Source organism: Ichthyophthirius multifiliis, assembly GCF_000220395.1.
Source record: "Ichthyophthirius multifiliis unplaced genomic scaffold scaff_1120509251025, whole genome shotgun sequence".
In the NCBI taxonomy this organism is placed as follows: Eukaryota; Ciliophora; class Oligohymenophorea; order Hymenostomatida; genus Ichthyophthirius; species Ichthyophthirius multifiliis.
In genome coordinates, this window is record NW_004086273.1 from 38,290 (window position 1) to 56,815 (window position 18,526).

General features: G+C 16.9%; 3 protein-coding genes across 3 annotated transcripts, besides 13 other annotated features; 2 read left to right on the plus strand and 1 right to left on the minus strand. All coding sequences in view use genetic code 6, as the record gives it.

Moving 5' to 3' along the window:
- The first annotated feature begins 1,375 nt into the window (after positions 1–1,375).
- Positions 1,376–1,435: a microsatellite.
- Positions 1,376–1,447: a microsatellite.
- Positions 1,378–1,446: a microsatellite.
- Positions 1,401–1,456: a microsatellite.
- A 245-nt stretch (positions 1,457–1,701) lies between these two features.
- Positions 1,702–1,761: a microsatellite.
- Positions 1,709–1,770: a microsatellite.
- Positions 1,771–7,789: 6,019 nt separating this feature from the next.
- Positions 7,790–7,845: a microsatellite.
- Positions 7,846–8,267: 422 nt separating this feature from the next.
- Positions 8,268–8,296: a microsatellite.
- Positions 8,297–8,711: 415 nt separating this feature from the next.
- Positions 8,712–9,068, plus strand: IMG5_131060 (hypothetical protein; the record flags this gene model as incomplete). The annotated part of the gene is made up of 1 exon (XM_004032019.1): positions 8,712–9,068. A coding segment is annotated over one exon (336 nt), but the record flags the coding sequence as incomplete, so codon positions are not given.
- Positions 9,069–9,903: 835 nt separating this feature from the next.
- Positions 9,904–9,937: a microsatellite.
- Positions 9,938–11,238: 1,301 nt separating this feature from the next.
- Positions 11,239–11,267: a microsatellite.
- A 692-nt stretch (positions 11,268–11,959) lies between these two features.
- Positions 11,960–12,032: a microsatellite.
- A 1,182-nt stretch (positions 12,033–13,214) lies between these two features.
- Positions 13,215–13,260: a microsatellite.
- A 677-nt stretch (positions 13,261–13,937) lies between these two features.
- Positions 13,938–16,747, plus strand: IMG5_131070 (threonine dehydratase, putative). Its single transcript, XM_004032020.1, has 3 exons — positions 13,938–14,814; positions 14,867–15,106; positions 15,161–16,747. Exons 1-3 carry the CDS (start codon positions 13,957–13,959, stop codon positions 15,536–15,538), a joined length of 1,476 nt encoding a protein of 491 aa, XP_004032068.1. The 5' UTR covers positions 13,938–13,956; the 3' UTR covers positions 15,539–16,747.
- Positions 15,651–16,523, minus strand: IMG5_131080 (hypothetical protein; the record flags this gene model as incomplete). The annotated part of the gene is made up of 1 exon (XM_004032021.1): positions 15,651–16,523. One exon carries the CDS (start codon positions 16,521–16,523, stop codon positions 15,651–15,653), a length of 873 nt encoding a protein of 290 aa, XP_004032069.1.
- Positions 15,746–15,787: a microsatellite.
- Positions 16,748–18,526: the final 1,779 nt, after the last annotated feature.

An 18,526-nucleotide genomic window follows, 5' to 3' on the forward strand; every position in this document is an offset into this window, starting at 1 on the left:
ATAAATTTATATTTAAATTTTTATTTTTATACAAACAAATAATTTTATTTATACTATATTTTTATATTAGTTACAATTTAAATTGATATTTTTTTTTTCTTTTTTGCATTTGTATATTTTCTCAGACAAAGAAAAACCATTAATTTATTCATTTTTTGAATTGTAGCAATGATTAATATTAAATAAATATTTATATAAATAAAAAAAAATCTTTTTAAAACGAGATATACTATATTAAATATAATAAAGTAAAGATAAATTTATATTACTATTAATTTTATAATTTATGTAAATATACTACATCAAAATTTATTTTAATTATTTTAAATTAGATAAATTTAATGGTTATTTATAATAAAAATGTTTACAATGTTAAAAAAACATTACTATATAATAAAAAAAATCATAATAAAAAAAAAAAACTTAAAGTAAAAAGAAGAGAAATTTAAAACTATAATGAAATAATAAAGTTCTGTAAAAAATACTTTCATTTAATCAAATGAAAAGATATTCAGTATAAATATTAATTAGAAAAGAAGATACAAAAGAATATCTACGGTAAAAAGATAATAGTTGATTGAAAAAGTATTTTTCAAAAACAAGAAAATAAAAATTGTAAAAAATTAAATATTTATATAATTAAATTTTTATTTTTTATTATATTAGGCTGCATAAGAATTAAAAATAAATTATTCTTCTGCTAAAACTATTCTTCATGTACACAGAAAAAAGTTTAGAAAATTTGAATAAAGCTAAAATTAATAATAAATTCAATGTTAAATTAAATCTATTGAATCCAATGGTAGTAATAGAAATATTGAAATATTTACTACATAGGGTGGTAGATTTATTAACAAAAAATAAAGATTATTTTTATAATAAAATATTATTTAAAAAAAAAATGCTGAAAATAAATAAATGAATAATATTTAATCTAAAAATTAATCTCATATATTAATACCTTAATAACAATAGGTTTAATAATAATAACCATAGTATTTTTAAGCAAACTACTAATATGTATTTATTCCTATTTTTATTTAATAATCTCCTTTATTAAAATAAAACATTAATAATTAATATTAATACTGATTTCCTTAAAAAAATATTAATATTTAAAAAATTCTAATCTTTCATAATTAAAAAACATATAAAAAATAAGTTTAGTATTATTATTATATATTAGAAAAATGTTTAAAAAAATATATATAAATATATTATAAAAATCTTTAGTATATTTTTTACTTATTTTCTAATTAAAAAAAAATTAAATAGAAATATCTTAGTATATTATAATATAATATATAATTATTTTATTTACATAGTATTTAAAATTTTTAATTATTTTTGCTTAGTAATATATTTTGATTTTCCCTTTATTTTTATTTTTATTTATATTTTATTTATATTTATATTTTTTATTTTATTTTAATTTAATTTTTTTTTAAGTATTTAAAAATAAATTACGATTAATTTTATTTTTTATGTTATTATCTATTCTTTTTAATTAGACAGAAATAATAATAATAAATAAAATTAGTATAGCATTTTTAATCCAGATGTAAACATATTTTATCAAGTTTATCTACTTATTATAAATACAGTAATTTTTTTATTCTTATTTCCTCTAAATATCTTAAATATATTTATAATTATATATTTAAAAGTATCTAAAATATTTTTTTCTTTCTTATTCACATGAGTTTTCTTCTTTATTATATTTATTATAGTTTTCTTTATTACATATATTATATTTTTCTTATTAACATAAATTTTCTATATAATTTGTAAAAACCATTTTTTGATAAAATTTGTTTGCAATATTTTTATTAGAAAAAATATCTTTGTTATAAGAATCTTTTTTTAATAAATAATATATTTGAAATAATTTTTTTTAATAATACTATGGATAAAAATATGTTAATTAAGTTTTTAAAATAGATATTAATACTATTAAAATTTAATTATAATTAATTAATAATTTTGTAATACTCATAATTATTAGTGAAATAAGGAATTAAATATCTAGAATTTCAAATAATTTTAAGTCAATTTTAATTTTTTTTTGCGACTTTTTAAGGCCTTGTATGCATATTTAATTTTTTCTAATTATACAAATTCTGGATAATTCTTATTATATTATTTTAGGAGTTATTCACTATTTTTTCAAGATAATACTATATTTAATTCTTTATTTTTTTTGAAAAGTTATTTAGGTAAATAACTAAACATAATTTAATTTAATCTTTATCTAATACTATTTTTAGTTTATCTATTTCAAAAATTTTATTAACTATATATTCAATATCTAAATGTCCAACTGTATCAAACTTCGATTATTCATTTTTTTTCTTTTTTAATTTTTTTCTCACAACCACCTTTATTTTTAAAAAATTTTCGATTTATTTATTTTAAATTTTTTTATTAATTAATAATATTATTTTTCTCATATTTCAGTTTGCCTATTCTATATTATTTTATTATTTAATTTTACCAGCATTCTTTAACTTATTTTTCCATTTACTAATTAAAATACAAACAATAGTCAATGATTAAAACTTCATTAATGCATCTAATATTAGCCATAAATTCTTATATTTTTAAGATTTTCTCAACTATCTCGTTTTTTTCTCTTTTCAGACCTTAAAACAATATTTATGAAGCTCTCGCTTTCACATGCTAAATAGCTATTTATCTTAGTAAAAAAAAACTAATTAAGTCTTTAAAAATATGCCCAAAATCACTATAAATAGAAATATTTATCATATAATGCATAATATTTTTAATGAATACTAATGCAACTTTCTTGTGTTATTTAAAAAAGGTTTTTAAAATTTTAAGAATCTATATTTATTCTATAAAATAGACCGCAATTTTGTATTTTTTAGTTATTTATCGATTTCATCTTATGATTTACATTGATTCTTATAATCATTTATACATTTTCTTACTTATAAATAGCAAAAGAATGTTATCATCTGAAAAATCATCATCAATATAAATTTCTTTATAATAATATAAAAAATACTTATTTTCAAATTTTTATTTTTTAAAATATTCTTGTATGTTATCTGTTTAAAAATCAGAAAGCTAGTATTTTTTTGGGTCGTAAATCTATTAGTTTTTATATTTATTTGTATTCTTTTTTTCTTAATTACATATTTTATTCAAGTTTAGTTTGCTTACCTTTGTTTTTTATATTTGAGTGTTTATGTGCTGTTCAAAATATGAATTTTGTAAAGCGAAAGCCAAATCAAATGCTTAATTGCTTATTTAGAATTTTCGGGATGAAGTAAAAAGGTATTTAGCAAATATTATGATTAAAATTAAAATTGTTATATTTATTTAATATTGAGAGTAATCATCTTAATAAAGTTTTGTTATTGCTAAATTATTATAATTATATTTTAAAACAAAAGTATTCTGATTATATGAATCTGTTTCTTATATTTTGGTTGATATTTATTAAAAATTGTTTAGTTTGTTTTGAAATTTGTTAATTATAAAATGTTTTTTTAAATAATTATTTTTATCATTTGTTAATTATCTAAATATAATTATAAATTTTTGTATATATAAAAAAATTAATTGAATTTTAAATATTATAATTTTTTGTTAACAATATTAAAATCGAAATATTTTAATTATTAAAGTATTTTATAAATAAATGATATTAAGTAAATATAATAAAAATTATATTTATTTATAATAATAAAAATAAATGTTTAATTATTACTTAAAAATCAATCAAAAAATTGATAAATTGAATTTTTTTTACCATTGATTTACATAAATATAAATAGCATTATTCTAAATATAATATAATTTTACTATAATATATTATGAATTAATATTATATTTATGAAATTAACTTATAATTAATAAAGAAATCTTATTTTATTATGCCAAACTGTAAAAATAAATTATATTTTAATAATAAAATATTAAATAAATTTATTGCCATTTTGCTTTATATGATATTTTTTAATAATGTATATTTTCGAAAATATATTTTTTAAATGATAAACATAAAATCAAAATATGTTTCTTTTTTAAATTATTAATGATATAAAAATGCAAGATTATTTATATATTAATATAAATACATAATAAAATCTATTCAATCATCTTCCTCTTCACCTTCTTCTTCTTCTTCTGGTTCTTACCAATTTAATTTAGTTTTAAATTAAGAAATGAATTATGATTAAGTTTTAAGAACATTTTAAGCGCATACATCTAAAAATAATATATAATTTTATTTATAATTTGTTTATTATTATATTTTATTTTAAAAAAAAAACCAAAGCAATCTTGATCTTGTTTTGATAATAATTAGGTCTTGCTTGCGAAAATATTACAACTTAAAGCACATATTTTACTTAATTTTAAATTAAGTAAAAACTTATCTCTTATTCTTATTTAATCTTATACTTCTTCAGTATATATTCTTTCTAATGACATTTTTAATTTTTTTTGTTTAATTTAATTTTTTTCCTCTTTTTGTAATTTTATTTTTGATTGAATATAAATTATTAAAATATTAGATTTTTTATTTTTATTAATAAATATAATTATATATGTGTTGAAATTTATTAAATCATAAAAAAATTATGTTTTTTTACATTTTATAGTATAATATTTTATTTTAAAAGTATTAAATATCTAAATTATTTGTTTTTAGTCTATTAAATTTTAATTGCTATTTTTAAAGATTTTTTTTACATGTAAATCCTCAAGATAAAAATAAATAAAAAAATTAAATTAGTAAAAATATAGTTGAGTTATTGATAGAATATTTAAATATATTTGCAAACAAATTTATTAAAATTATATACTATTTAATAAAAATTATGTAAATAAGTATATATAAAAACACATATATATATTTATATATTAAAAAAAAATTATAATATGTTTTTTTGAAATCAAATAAATTAATAGGATTTAAAATAACAATGGATTTTTATAATATTTTATTTTCAATTAATTTAATTTTTTTAATTTTCATTTAAACAATAGCATATAAATTATTTAATTATCATCAAAACTTTATTTAGAACAGATTTATATCCAATCATATATTAAAGTATTTCTTAAAATTTTAAAACTATTTTTATTTTAAAGTCCTCTATCTTTTAAAAACTCATCAATACTTTTTTCTGTAATTGTATCGTATCCATGAAAAACAAAAGAAATGTCTTATTTTTTTATAAACTTAATTTACTTTTATATTTAATATTTTAATGTCTCACATTTTATAAATTCTAAAATTCTTCCTATTCTATTTATTCTTAATATTTTTTATATTGTATTTGTACCTGTTATATATTACATACAAAGAAATTTACATATGTTTTCAAGTTCTTAAGAATCGAAATCCAAATAATTTAATTTTATATTGTTTAAGTTTTATAAAAATATATCTCTTTATAGTAATTAAGGATTATATTTTTTTAAAAGTTAAACTAAGTATTTATGTGCCTCATCTTACTATGTTTCAAACTGCTCTTTTTTTATTTCATGGCCTAATGCAAAATATTAAGGAATTGAATTTGGAAATAAATATAAATAAGCGGGTAATAATAAGCTAGAACCTGGAATAATAATAAAAAATGAAAAGGGAAGCAATTTAAATAAATTAGATTTTATTTTTTATTCTTCTTTTAATTAAAGAGGATCAAGTTTTTGATTCTTTTTAATTTTTATAAAATGAATTAATCTATGTGTACTTTAATAAGATTAAACACATCCTCTTATAAATAATTTTATTTAATTAAATAAATTTTATTTGTATTTTTAAAATTAAAAATACATTTATAAATAATTATAATATAGTTTTATGAATTAACTAATTAAAATATGATAAAAGCTAATTAATTTTTTTTAAAAAAAAAAAAAAATTAATATTTTAAAATATATATTCATAAAAAAAATTAATTTATAATATTAAATAAATGCAAGTAAAATATTTAAAAAATAAAAATAAGTTATATTTAATTCACATATTTATAAATTTAAATAATTATAAAAATAATAATTAATAATAAAAATAATTTTTTTTTTAATTAATATATAACATAAAAATAATTTAATTTGTATTTTTATTATATTTTATGTTTTATATATTATATTATTAAATTAAATGTATTTATGTTAATATTTTTATTTAAAAATAAATAGCTCTTAATTATTTATTATTTACTAAATTTTAGTTTTTTATATATAAAATTATATATTTTATATTTTGGTTTTTATTATGAATATTATTTGTATTTATTCAAATATATTAAAAAAAAAGTGAAGAAATATTAATTCTAATATAAATATTTCTAAAATTTGTATTTCAAATAATTCAAAGTTTTTAAGTATTATTTATTATCTAATAATTTTTTTTTTTTAATCAAAATACTATTTAATATTAACTGAATTCTAATTATTTAAGTTTAATAATCTTTAAAAATCGCAATATTTTTAAAACTAATTCATATTTTCAGATTTTTTTAGTATTATGCGACTAATAGAATAAATGAAGATAGTTTTTATCCAAAACCAAATCAAAGTGTTTAAAATAATTAACACTAATACATTATAATTTAATACATGATAAAGTTTCTCATAAATCCAATTAAATAATGAAAATATAAAGACCTATCAATTAAATTCAAAAGGAAAATATTTAAAATTGCAAAAGTTGAAAAAAAGACTATTTTATTAATAGTCGAATATTTAGATATATTTATCTATAAGATTTTTTAAATACTATTCCTTATAGTACTTTTAATAATAATTTCTTGAAAAAAAATAACTTTAGCACATTTTACTAAATCCTATAAGTAGCTATATTATTTTTAATAAATATATTAATAAAAATAAAATCATTTTTTTTTTGAGAATATTTAATAATGGTAAAGAAGTAAATAATATACAATTATTTACAGAATTAATTACTTTGTGATTCAATTTTTATTATGTAGTTTGATTATTTATATTATTATTTAACGTAAAGTATAAATACAATTTTTACGTTTTATATTTTTTTTGCTTTAATTTATTTAATTATTACCAAATTAGAATTTTTAATTAATAAAATGATTTTACAAATAACACATTTTACTCAACTTTTTATCTCATATTTTTAGATTATTATTACTGTTATTGTGCCTTATAACTTGTAAAATTAGACTTGAATATAAATAAAAATATTATGAATATTAAAATTTGGACTCATTTAAATTAATATTATTTTGTTTTTGGTACTATTATAACTGTAGGATATTGAAATATTAACCCTTATAATGATTATGAGATGGTCTTATGTTTGTTTATTATTTTTATAGTTTGTTTCCTTTGCTTTTGTGTACACTTTAAATAGTATAGGATATATATTTAATGATTTCTAAATAAAGTTAAAATAAAGAAAATAAAATATAAAAGTAATTTGGAATAAAACTTCTATAAGAAATACAGTAGATTAAAAAACTTTAAATAAAAATATTTAATTTTAAAAAGAAAAAATATATATTTTATTGTATAATTAAATATATATATTTTTTTTGTAAAAATATATTTATAAATTATTATAATAATAAATTTTTTCTAAATTATTAAATCCTAAATATAAATACTAATGTTTTTTTTTAATCAATTGTTAAATTTTTAAATCATTCTAAATTAAATTTAAAATTGAATCCCCTTTTTATTATCTCGTATAACATAGTATTTTCCATATTTGCATAAACAGAATTGTTATTAACATTATCATATATTTCTATAGATGGTTTTCTTTTTAATATATATATATATATATATATATATATATATATATATATATATATATATATATATGATTAAAAGAATTTTAATTCTTTACTTAAATTCCACTTAATATTTTTAATTCTTATGTTCAATTTAAAAATTAAATTTTTGACGTCTATATTATTCTAAATTTTCTATTGAAAATTCCTCGAAAGAATCAATTGATATTTATTACTCGTTTTAAAATTGTAAATCTACTTAGTTTCTATTTTTTATATTTTATATTTATACGTTTTATTAAACTATTTCTTCGATAGTTTTTTTATTGTTTATAATATTTTTAAGTATAGTATAAAATTAATTGAAATTAAGGACTATTTTTGCATTTCCTTTTAAACTCTTATTTTTTAATAATATTTAAGCTGAACTTTTATTTTATTTAAAAAAATAAAATATAAATAATTTTTAATAAATACCAAAATGTAGCTGTATAATATAGATTATTATAAGAAAAACTTTATTTATAAACTTTATTTTATAATATTTATTCATTAAATTGTTTAATTGCTTTTTTTTTTTTGGTATATAATTTTATAATTTTTTGTTTTATTTTTTGCTTACAATCTTCAATTAACAATATAGGAAAAGCTTATTTTTATTCATCATATTAAGTATATTTTATTTTATAATTACTACTTTCTTTATTTTAAGTTTAAACTTCATATTATTATTAGATTTGAATATCTACATTGTCTTCATAACTTTAATATTAAATTTAATTGATATTATTTTTTTATATGTATTTTTGGCTTGGTAATTTTTCATTTTATGCTTTGAAATTTAAATATTCTTCATAAGAAAAGTATGAAAGCTTTAAAAAAAAATATATAAAATAATTTAACAAAAAAAATTACTATCTATTTTTAATCTTAGAAATTAAATTTAAGTAATTAGATAATTTGATGTTTATTTAAAAAAAACTTTTGCGAATAATCATTTTCTTAAATGTAAAATTCTAAATAAGGAAATATAACATTAAGCTCATTCTCTTCTGTTTAAATTTAAATTTATTCAGGAAATTACTCATTTATATTATTATTTTCATCTTAATTTGGGAGTAATTATGAAAATGCTTAGAAATCAAAAATAAATGAATTATGTTTTATATTTGTACAAAATTTAAATAAATCTAATATTTCATGTAAATTAAAATTATCAATTAAATAAAATAAATCAGAAAAATTTAAATATTCTTCAATTTCTTCACCTTCATGTTCAACTTTAATTGATTTGAAAATAATTTATAAGTCAAATTATTATTTATATATAGTTTATAATTCAAACTAAATCCTATTATCAATTTGTTCCATATTTTTTTTTGCTCTGGTTTTCGCCTATTTTTAATTGCCATTTTTTAAAAAAAATTCTTTATAATATTGTAATCTTTTATTTTATTTATCTTTTTCTCCAAATTTTTGCTTTTATGATATTTTTGTAATGTCTCTAAATGGTCTTTTTTAAAATAATAATTATCTTTTATTTTTAAAAAATTATACCTATCACATAAATTTCCAAAATTTCTTGAAGTATAATCAAAATCTTAAAATATTGACTCTTTTTTTAATATATAATAAATTTTATATTTTCTTAGTATTTAATTTAACATCTAGGAACATCTAAAGGAGAAATATTAAAATCTATTTATTCAAAACCTCCTTTTGTTACATGTTTATTTGATCTTTGTGATCTTTTATGTTTTTTGAAAAAAAAGAAAGTTTATTTTTAGAAGTTTCATAAAAAATTTGTTTTTATATTTTTTAAAAAAGTATATTTTCATCCAATTTTTAGTTACTTTTGTGAGTTAATCATAAAATTTCGATAAGATGAAGATTCTAATAACTTTTTAGTTTATTTTAGTACATCCAATAATTATGAAGAATTGTGAATAAAATCTTAATTTTACATTTTTTTGATATCGTTATTAAATGTTAAAAATATAATTTTTAATAAAATAAAATTTTTTTGGAAATTATTATATTTTTGTGTTTTTTTATATTTGCAATAAAATTAAATAATAAATATTTTAATTAATTATTATAAAAAAAAATATAGATAAGAATATTAATTTTGTAATTATATTTTTATATAATAAACAAAGTTTATTTTATAAATAAATTTATTTAAATATATTTTTGTATGTAAAAAGTTTTTTATATAAAATAAATACTTAAATATTTTAAATAAATAACTCATACAGTAAACAAAAGCTTATTTATATTATGCTATTTTTTTTTTAATAAAATTTATTTTAATATATTAATATATTTAATAATTTTAAAATATTGGCTATAAATAAATAAATTCAATCCTTCATATTAAAGTATGAAAATACTTTTGATGTCTTTATTTCACTTTTAAATAGTTTTTAATTAATATGTTAAAAAAAATTTTGGTATTTTTATTTATTCTCTTTATAGCTTTTTGTAATGCTTTAGAAGTTTCATTTTAATTAAATCATAAATAATTTAGGCTGTTAGGAGTATAGGCATTAATAATGCAAAAACTTTTTTTCGGTAATTGTTTTTGTTAATAATTATTTTCTCCTAATAATATTTAACATTATTTAAAATCAAAAAATTTATAAATGTAATCTTACTCTTCATTTTTATTATTTTTTAATTTATGTATATTTATATTTTAATTAGAACTATAATTATTCACATCTTCATTTTATTTAAGAAATTAAAATTTTATTTAATTAATTCTATTTTAAATTTTATTGATTTTTATATTTTTAAGTTAAAGAATTTTATTATTATGAATTTTTTAATCACTAATTTACGTTAATTTTTAAAAATATTTTTCTTTATATTCATTTTTTTCTTTATCTTGCTTTTTTAACATTTTATAATATTTATGATTTTCAAAATGTAGAGTAAATTTTATTGACTTTTAATTATTTTTACTGAAATTCTCCATCAAATTATTATCAACTTCTTTGTTTATTTAAGTTTAAAACACATAATAATACTAAACTTTATTTTTTTCAAATTTTTAAATAAAAATCTAAAGATGAACTTGTCTATAAATTTAATTTAAAAATAAATAGTTAATCATTATAAGCGTAAATACAAACTTTTTTTCTTAATAAATTTATTTTCTTTAACTAAATGATGTTTAATTTAATTCATATTTTATTCTAATATTTTTTTAAAAATTTATTAATTCTTAATAGGTAAAAAAATTAAATTATTTATAAATAATTTTTAATATATATTATATATATTTAATAAATATTTTTTTTAATATTTTTTTATTAAAATTTCATATTAAATATACTTATATTTTATATATTTAATTGTATGTCTAATGCATATTTAATTATCTATTTATTTACTTGTATTTATAATATATTAAAAATTAAATATTAACTTTAAAGCATGGTTATGAACAAAATTTAAACATACAATGCTTTACGATAAATATTTTATTTACCTTATTTTATTTTACCTCTAAAACAATTCGTGCACGTCAAAATTTTATCTGATAAAAATGGCTTATAAAATATTGTTTTTCACTATGATGTTGTGTTTTTGGTATTTAAAAAACAATATCTAATCTATTAGAAGAATAATTTATGTCAAGTAAAAATCTAATTTTATATTTAATTATATTAAATATTAAGGCTAACTAAAAAAATTGAGATAAAAAAGAGCCTTTTTAAAATGAGTGAAGCTGAACAAAAAAAAATATAAATATCTAAATATCTAAATTAATAAAGAAAATTTAAAAATAATAAAAATAAAAAGAAACAAAATTAATTATTTATAATTATAATGATTATATGAAAACTTAAAAATATGGAAACTGAAAAAATTATAGAGATAGAATTAAATTAAGAAGATTAACAGAAACATATAAAATTTAAGAACTTTAAAATCTTTTGTAATTTAAAATATCAAAAAACATTAAAAACTATAAAAAATTATTTAATATTATTTAAATTAATAAAAATGAATAAAATAAAACTTTCGATTAATTTACTTAATAAACTATAGAAAATTCAAAGATATAAACTCCTTATAGATAATGAAGAAATAATTTATAAAAAAATATTAACATTTATAATTATATTTTAAATATTATTTTAATTTATATTTATAAGAAAAGTGAAAGGAAAAATTATATTTTTATATTTTAGAAGAAAAAAATTTAATATAAAATAAAATAAAAAAAAAAATTTTAATGTAAAATAAAAAATAAAAAAAAAATATTTTTTTTTCTTTTATAAACAAATAAAATAAAGTAAAATACATTAATAAAAATAAAATTTAATAGTTTCAATTAAAAATAGAAAGAAATAACAAATATAAAATATGCTAATTTCAATAAATGAAATTTAATTTATTTCAAAAAACCAGAAAACAAATATTAGTTTTTATATATTAATTTAAAATATAAAGAAAAAATTGTTTAATTATATAATAGAAATAATTTAAAAATATAAAAATTTTATTTAAAAAAACTATAATATATAAATAAAATTCTAAAAAAATATATAATATTTATATGAATAAAATATTAATTAATTAAATATTGAAAAAATATTAATTTTCGTTAGAAACTCTATAAGGATTAAATATTTTTTTTTTTCATTCTTAAACAAAAGAAATATTTAATTCTTAAAAAAGTTCATTTAAGTTCCAAAGTTTGATACGTAGATGGAATTTCTTGTTTAATTTAAAGAAAATTTATAATTTTACATTTCATAATCAAAAAAAAATTCGGTTATCCTATTCCCTATTCACTTTTTTATATAAATAAAATAATATTATGGTAGAAAGAAATTTCAACAATGATAGTTAAATTCTTAGTAATTTTAAGAATTTAAAATATTTTAATTGAAAAGTATATATTAATTGTTAAAAATATTTCTTAAATAGTTTGTTTTTTATATTTTAGTATTTTATGATACGATGAAAATTACCCATTAAAATTAAAAAAAAAAAATTGTATCACATATAGCTATTCGTATTTTTACACATATATTTATGGAAACTTCGCATTTTATGTATTTCTACACTAATTATAAATTTAAATATATTAGAAAGTTCTTAAATCCCAAAGTTTTAGAATGCCTTCACCATCATTTGATATGCATATAGGAGTGTTTGCTATATTTAAAATGCAGTTTAAGAGACAAATATGTCCTTTTAATTAAGAAATATGTGTATAAATTTTATTTTCATTTTCGATTTTAAAAAAATGTATAGTATTTTCGAAATCTGAAACAAGTAAATAATTAAATTTTGGGATTGTCATCAAATACACACGTTTTTGTTAAAAATCAATCCTATGTTTTAAGAAATCTATTATATATATATTTTTTTGTTCTCAAAGAGACCAAATTTAAATTCTATAATGGAACAACTTATGCTATTTTTCCAGAAAAACCAAAATCATATGCTTTTTAAATTTTTTCATATACTATTTTAAAATTATTTTATTTCTTTATTTAAATGAGAAATATAATCAGTTAAAAATATTCTTTTACAAATTCTTGCAACATTTGTTTAAAAATATTTTTCTTACATTATATACATTATATTTTTTATGGGTTTAAATATAATTAATAATTGAAATCACAAATTGAGTTTTTTATATCAGTGAAAGTTATTTATTTTGAACGGTAAAATTAAAGGTTCAATTTATAAATAAATATTATATTATTAAATAATTAGTTTTTAATTTTAATTAAAACAATTTAACTATAAAATTATTATAATTAATTAAATAAATGATTATTCTTATAATCCTTTTTTATATTTTAAATATGATAATTTTATTTTTGTTTTACTTTTCTATGATCTATGATATTTTGTTAACTATTCATTTCTATATTTTGATATTAAATTTTTATTATAAATTAATAAGTTTTTTTCTTATTTATTATTTGCTATATGGTTGAATTGAAATAATATTATTTTCGCACTATTTTATAATTGAAAAATTTAAATTAATTTCTAAAATAATATATAATGTATAATAAATTTTTAAAATTCCAAACTACCAAATTTTATTACATAGAATCCTAAAAATAAATAAAAAATACGTATCATTTTATATTTTAGAAAAAAAAAAAAAAGAGGAAAAAAAAAATCTAAATTAGAAATAAAATAAAAATTAAAAAAATAATATTAAATGACTCCGCCTAAAAAAGATAAAGACAACATAAATAGCAATCTGCAAACACCCTAAATAATTGAACAAATACCAAAATCCCCAAATTTAGATTGCGATTCACCTCTTCAAAAATTTCGAACACATTAAATAACTACCTTAACAAAAGACTTAAAACTAGATAACCAAAACCTAAACAAATATCAATTTATTCGAGAACCATGTACACGTAAATTCACTCCTGACTATTCTAAGTTAGTTTCCATCGACAAAATATATAAAGCATATAAAAATATCAGAAATACCGTTGTAAGGACTCCTCTTACACATAGTTATTTCCTAAGTTAAAAATATGGAGCCAATATATATTTAAAAAGGGAAGATTAGTAGGTAGTTCGTTCATTCAAATTAAGAGGAGCTTACAATAAATTCCTTTAACTTTCTAAAGAAGATAAACAAAAAGGCATTGTATGTGCCAGTGCGGGTAACCATGCTTAAGGAGTGGCTTATTGCTGTAATAAATTGAAAGTATAAGGAATTATTTTTATGCCAACGAATGCTCCTAGTATCAAATTGAGGAGTGTACGTAGTTTTGGAGGTGATTATATTAAGATTTAATAGGTAGGTGAAAATTTTGATGAATGTTCTAAAGCTGCAAAAGAATATAGCAATAAAAATAATTCTACTTTTGTTCATGCATATGATGATGAAGCAATAATTGCAGGATAAGGAACAGTTGCAGTGGAAATACTAGAAGATTTTAAAGGAAATATTGATTATGTATTTTGCTGTGTAGGAGGCGGAGGGCTTTGTGCAGGTATAGGAAGCTATTTTAAGCATGTTTCGCCAGATACCGTACTTGTGCCATGTGAACCTAGTGTATATTTATATATAATAAATAAGTTTCTATTTATTCTATTTAAAAATAAAGGGATGCCCTTCGATGAAATTAGCTATAGAAACAGGAAAACCGGAACCTTTGCAAAAAGTGAATCCTTTTGTAGATGGAGCAGCAGTGGGAATTCCGGGTATCAGAACTCATGAAATTTTAAGTAATTTAGTTGATTCTATTTTGCTTATACCTGAAGGGGTTGTCTGTTAATCTTTATTAGAATTATATAATATGGAATCTATTGTATGCGAACCTGCTGGGGCTTTAGCTATTTCTGGAGTATGATTTTATTTAAATATATATATATATATAATATTCTATAAAATAAAATAGTTAAATTATTATTAAGATGAAATTAAAGGAAAAAATGTTGTATGTATAATTAGTGGGTCAAATAATGACCTTTCAAGATTGACTGATATGAAAATGCTTTCATAAATTGAATATGGGATTTTGCATTATATGTTGGTAGATTTTCACTAAAAACCGGGATCATTAAGAGAATTTATTATGAATTGCATGGAAAATGAAGATGATATTGTTAGTATTGAATACACAAAAAAAAATAATAGGGAAAGAGGACCAGCTGTTGTAAGTATTGAATGCCCTTCTAGAGAAAATTTTGAAAAAATCAAAGAAAAAATGGCTAAAATAAATATTAATTACAAAATTTTGCTTCCAGGAGACCAAATGTTTAATTTGTTATTATGAAAAAAATTAAATACATTATAAGAATATGAAAACAAAATAATATAATTTTTTATATAATCACATCTATAATTAAAATCTTAAGAAAAAAAACATAGTCTTATTATATATCAGTTCAAATTTTATCTTAGGATTTTTCTTCTTCTTCTGGCACTTCTTCAAGTTTATTCAACTATTAATAAGCTTCTTTTTTATCTTAAGTAATTGAAACATTAAGTATTCCACTGTTTTCATTAAGCATTCCAGTATTTTTCGATAAATATTCCCATTATTCGATGGAATTATTTAAATTATTAATATTAACTTACAGTTCTCCTTCATAAAAGTCATTCAAATTCTACCATAAAGGCAATACTATTACATTTAAAAAACTTTTTTCGGCTTTTGACATAATTGGTAATTAATCTAAATCTTTCATAAAGGCTGTTTATGAAACTCCTCTAAGTCCTTCTTCTTAATATTACATAAAAAACTCTTAATTTATTTTTTCTGACCATTGTTTTGACAAAGGGAATTTTTTCGATGCTCCAGTGAAATCGGCTGTATGAATGATCATTCCAGTTAATAATTCTATTTCATTTTCATTATTTTCTTTATTCATTATTTCTGTTACTTTATCTCCGGCGTTTTTCCAGTATATTTCGAAGTCTTAAAGAAGCTTAAAATGCTATTTTATGTCCGTCTATAAAATGTTAGACACCATTTATCGCCTTACATTGGCGTATTATAACGTATTCAACCCTCCCAGTACATTACATTATTATCTTTTCATTATTTTAAATGTTTTGGCCAAATGGTGTTATTCCAAAACTGATTTATCATGGTATCTTATCGCCAATTTGGATAATACGGCGATTTCAAAATTATTATTTTTGCCTGTATGTCCCACATCATGACATAATCCAGAAAATATAAGTGCAAAAGATTCTAAATTTTTTAGTATTTATTTCACTTTTTGGCAATTAGCTAACATATGGCAACATTACATGACTGCCAGACCATGTGAGAAATTATGGAATTTATTTTTATTTTTATTGTATCCTTTTTATAATTATACAATAAAATTTACAAAAACAGATTCTTGAATGTTATAAAGAGAAACAAAATTTCCTTTTTATAAAATTTGCCAGGCAATTGTGTACATTTGTTCGTTTGTTTAAAGTTCCAAAACATTAAAATCCCATTCATCTATACTTGAAGAAGTCCTTATATTTTCATGTAAAGATGTTTATAAATTATTTAAATCTATTTTTTCAATAATCTGAGATTATCTAGTATTATTAGTGTATTCATTTAATTTAGTATTAAAGAATAAAGATTTGTTTTTCTGTTATTTTTCTGTGAACAATTCTATTTGTGTATTTCCATATTTTTCCTACACTTTTTCTTCAGTAGTTTTAGTATTAAATTTCGAGTAAAGTTTCTTTAAAATTCCCTTTAACCTCGGATCATTATATTCTTATGTATTTAAATTATATAAAATATCATCTAATTAAAAATTAGATTCCAAATTAGCACATGTTTCTCCAAAACTGTCATCTTACATATTAATAAAAGCCCCTTTTACAACCATATATTCATTACTGGGTACTATCTACACATATATTTAGGCTTCAGGGAGGCTTTGTAAACTTATCCAGGTATTAGGACGTTTCATATAGGATTTCAATCTCGAATTTTTGCTTGTATTCGATATAAAAGACTTATTATTAGAAGCAATCTCATTATTATTTGAATGAATATGGCTTAAATCTTCATCTTGAAAGAATATGTCCTCTTTTTATTTTTTTTCTTATTCGTTTATTGATAGGCCGAAATATTCGATAATTTATTCGAATTCATTACAAAAATATTCCTTATTTTGAAAAGCTTCTCGTATAGAGAGCATTCTTTCTTGTAGAATTTTACTGGAAATCTCCATAAGAGAACTTTTAGAACTTGAAATGAATTTAAGAAAACCTTTTTTAGAAATATCAAGGAAAACCTAATAATTTGATCTCAACATCATTTTATAAATGAAAGTTTTTTCTTATATTTTTATTCTGAATTGTTTGAATTTATTATAAAAATGTTACATTTCTAATAAAACTTCATATGTTTGGTCATCTTCTTTTTCCTAAAAATTAAAAATAAAATTAAAATCTAAATCTTCAAAAATATTTTCAATTTTTTCAACTTAATCTTCTTTTTTTTAATTTCTATTTGACATTTTATTCCAAAAAACTCTTTAAAACATTAACAAAAAGTATCAATTAGTAAATGATTTCCCAAATTTACAAAATTAACACTAATATCAAGAATACATTACTAATAATAATTCTAAGGCATCAAATTCATATTCGAAATGAGAAAATTAATACCAAAAAACGCTTCTTTTTAGTTTATTTCTAGAGATAAATCATTTTTTAAAAAACCTGTTTTAAAATCTTTTTCGAAGTCTTTTTTTTCTAAAAATTTATATCCAATTATTGATATTTCTCTATTTTTTTTAAGTTTTATTATATATGTTTTGTAGGCTTTTTCATCAAATAAATATTTATAAATTATTGGGTATTTTTATTATAATTAAGAGTCAATTAATATGAAATTATTTTCATTTTAAAAAGCATTTATTTCTTCCGAAAGATTTTAATTATGCATTTTTTCAATTTAAAAACCATTAAAATGCACTATTTCTTCAATTAGTGAATCATCTGAAATCACTAAAGAATTAGAAATTTCAGCTGAAGATATTTTTTATGTATTCTTGCATTAAAGGAAGACGAATAAGTCAGCATTTGTTAATTTATTTATGAGAAATTTGAAATTATGTATTAAAGATTGTTAAGAAATATCTTTTGTGAATAGTTAAGAAGCACAGAGAAGATTTTTGTAAATTTACTTGATTTTTTTGTAGGATTCATATAAAAATAATATGCTTTTTTGAGAATTGGATGATGTTTCAAGAAGTTTTTAGAGCTTTTTATGTATATTTTCTAATAATTAAGGATT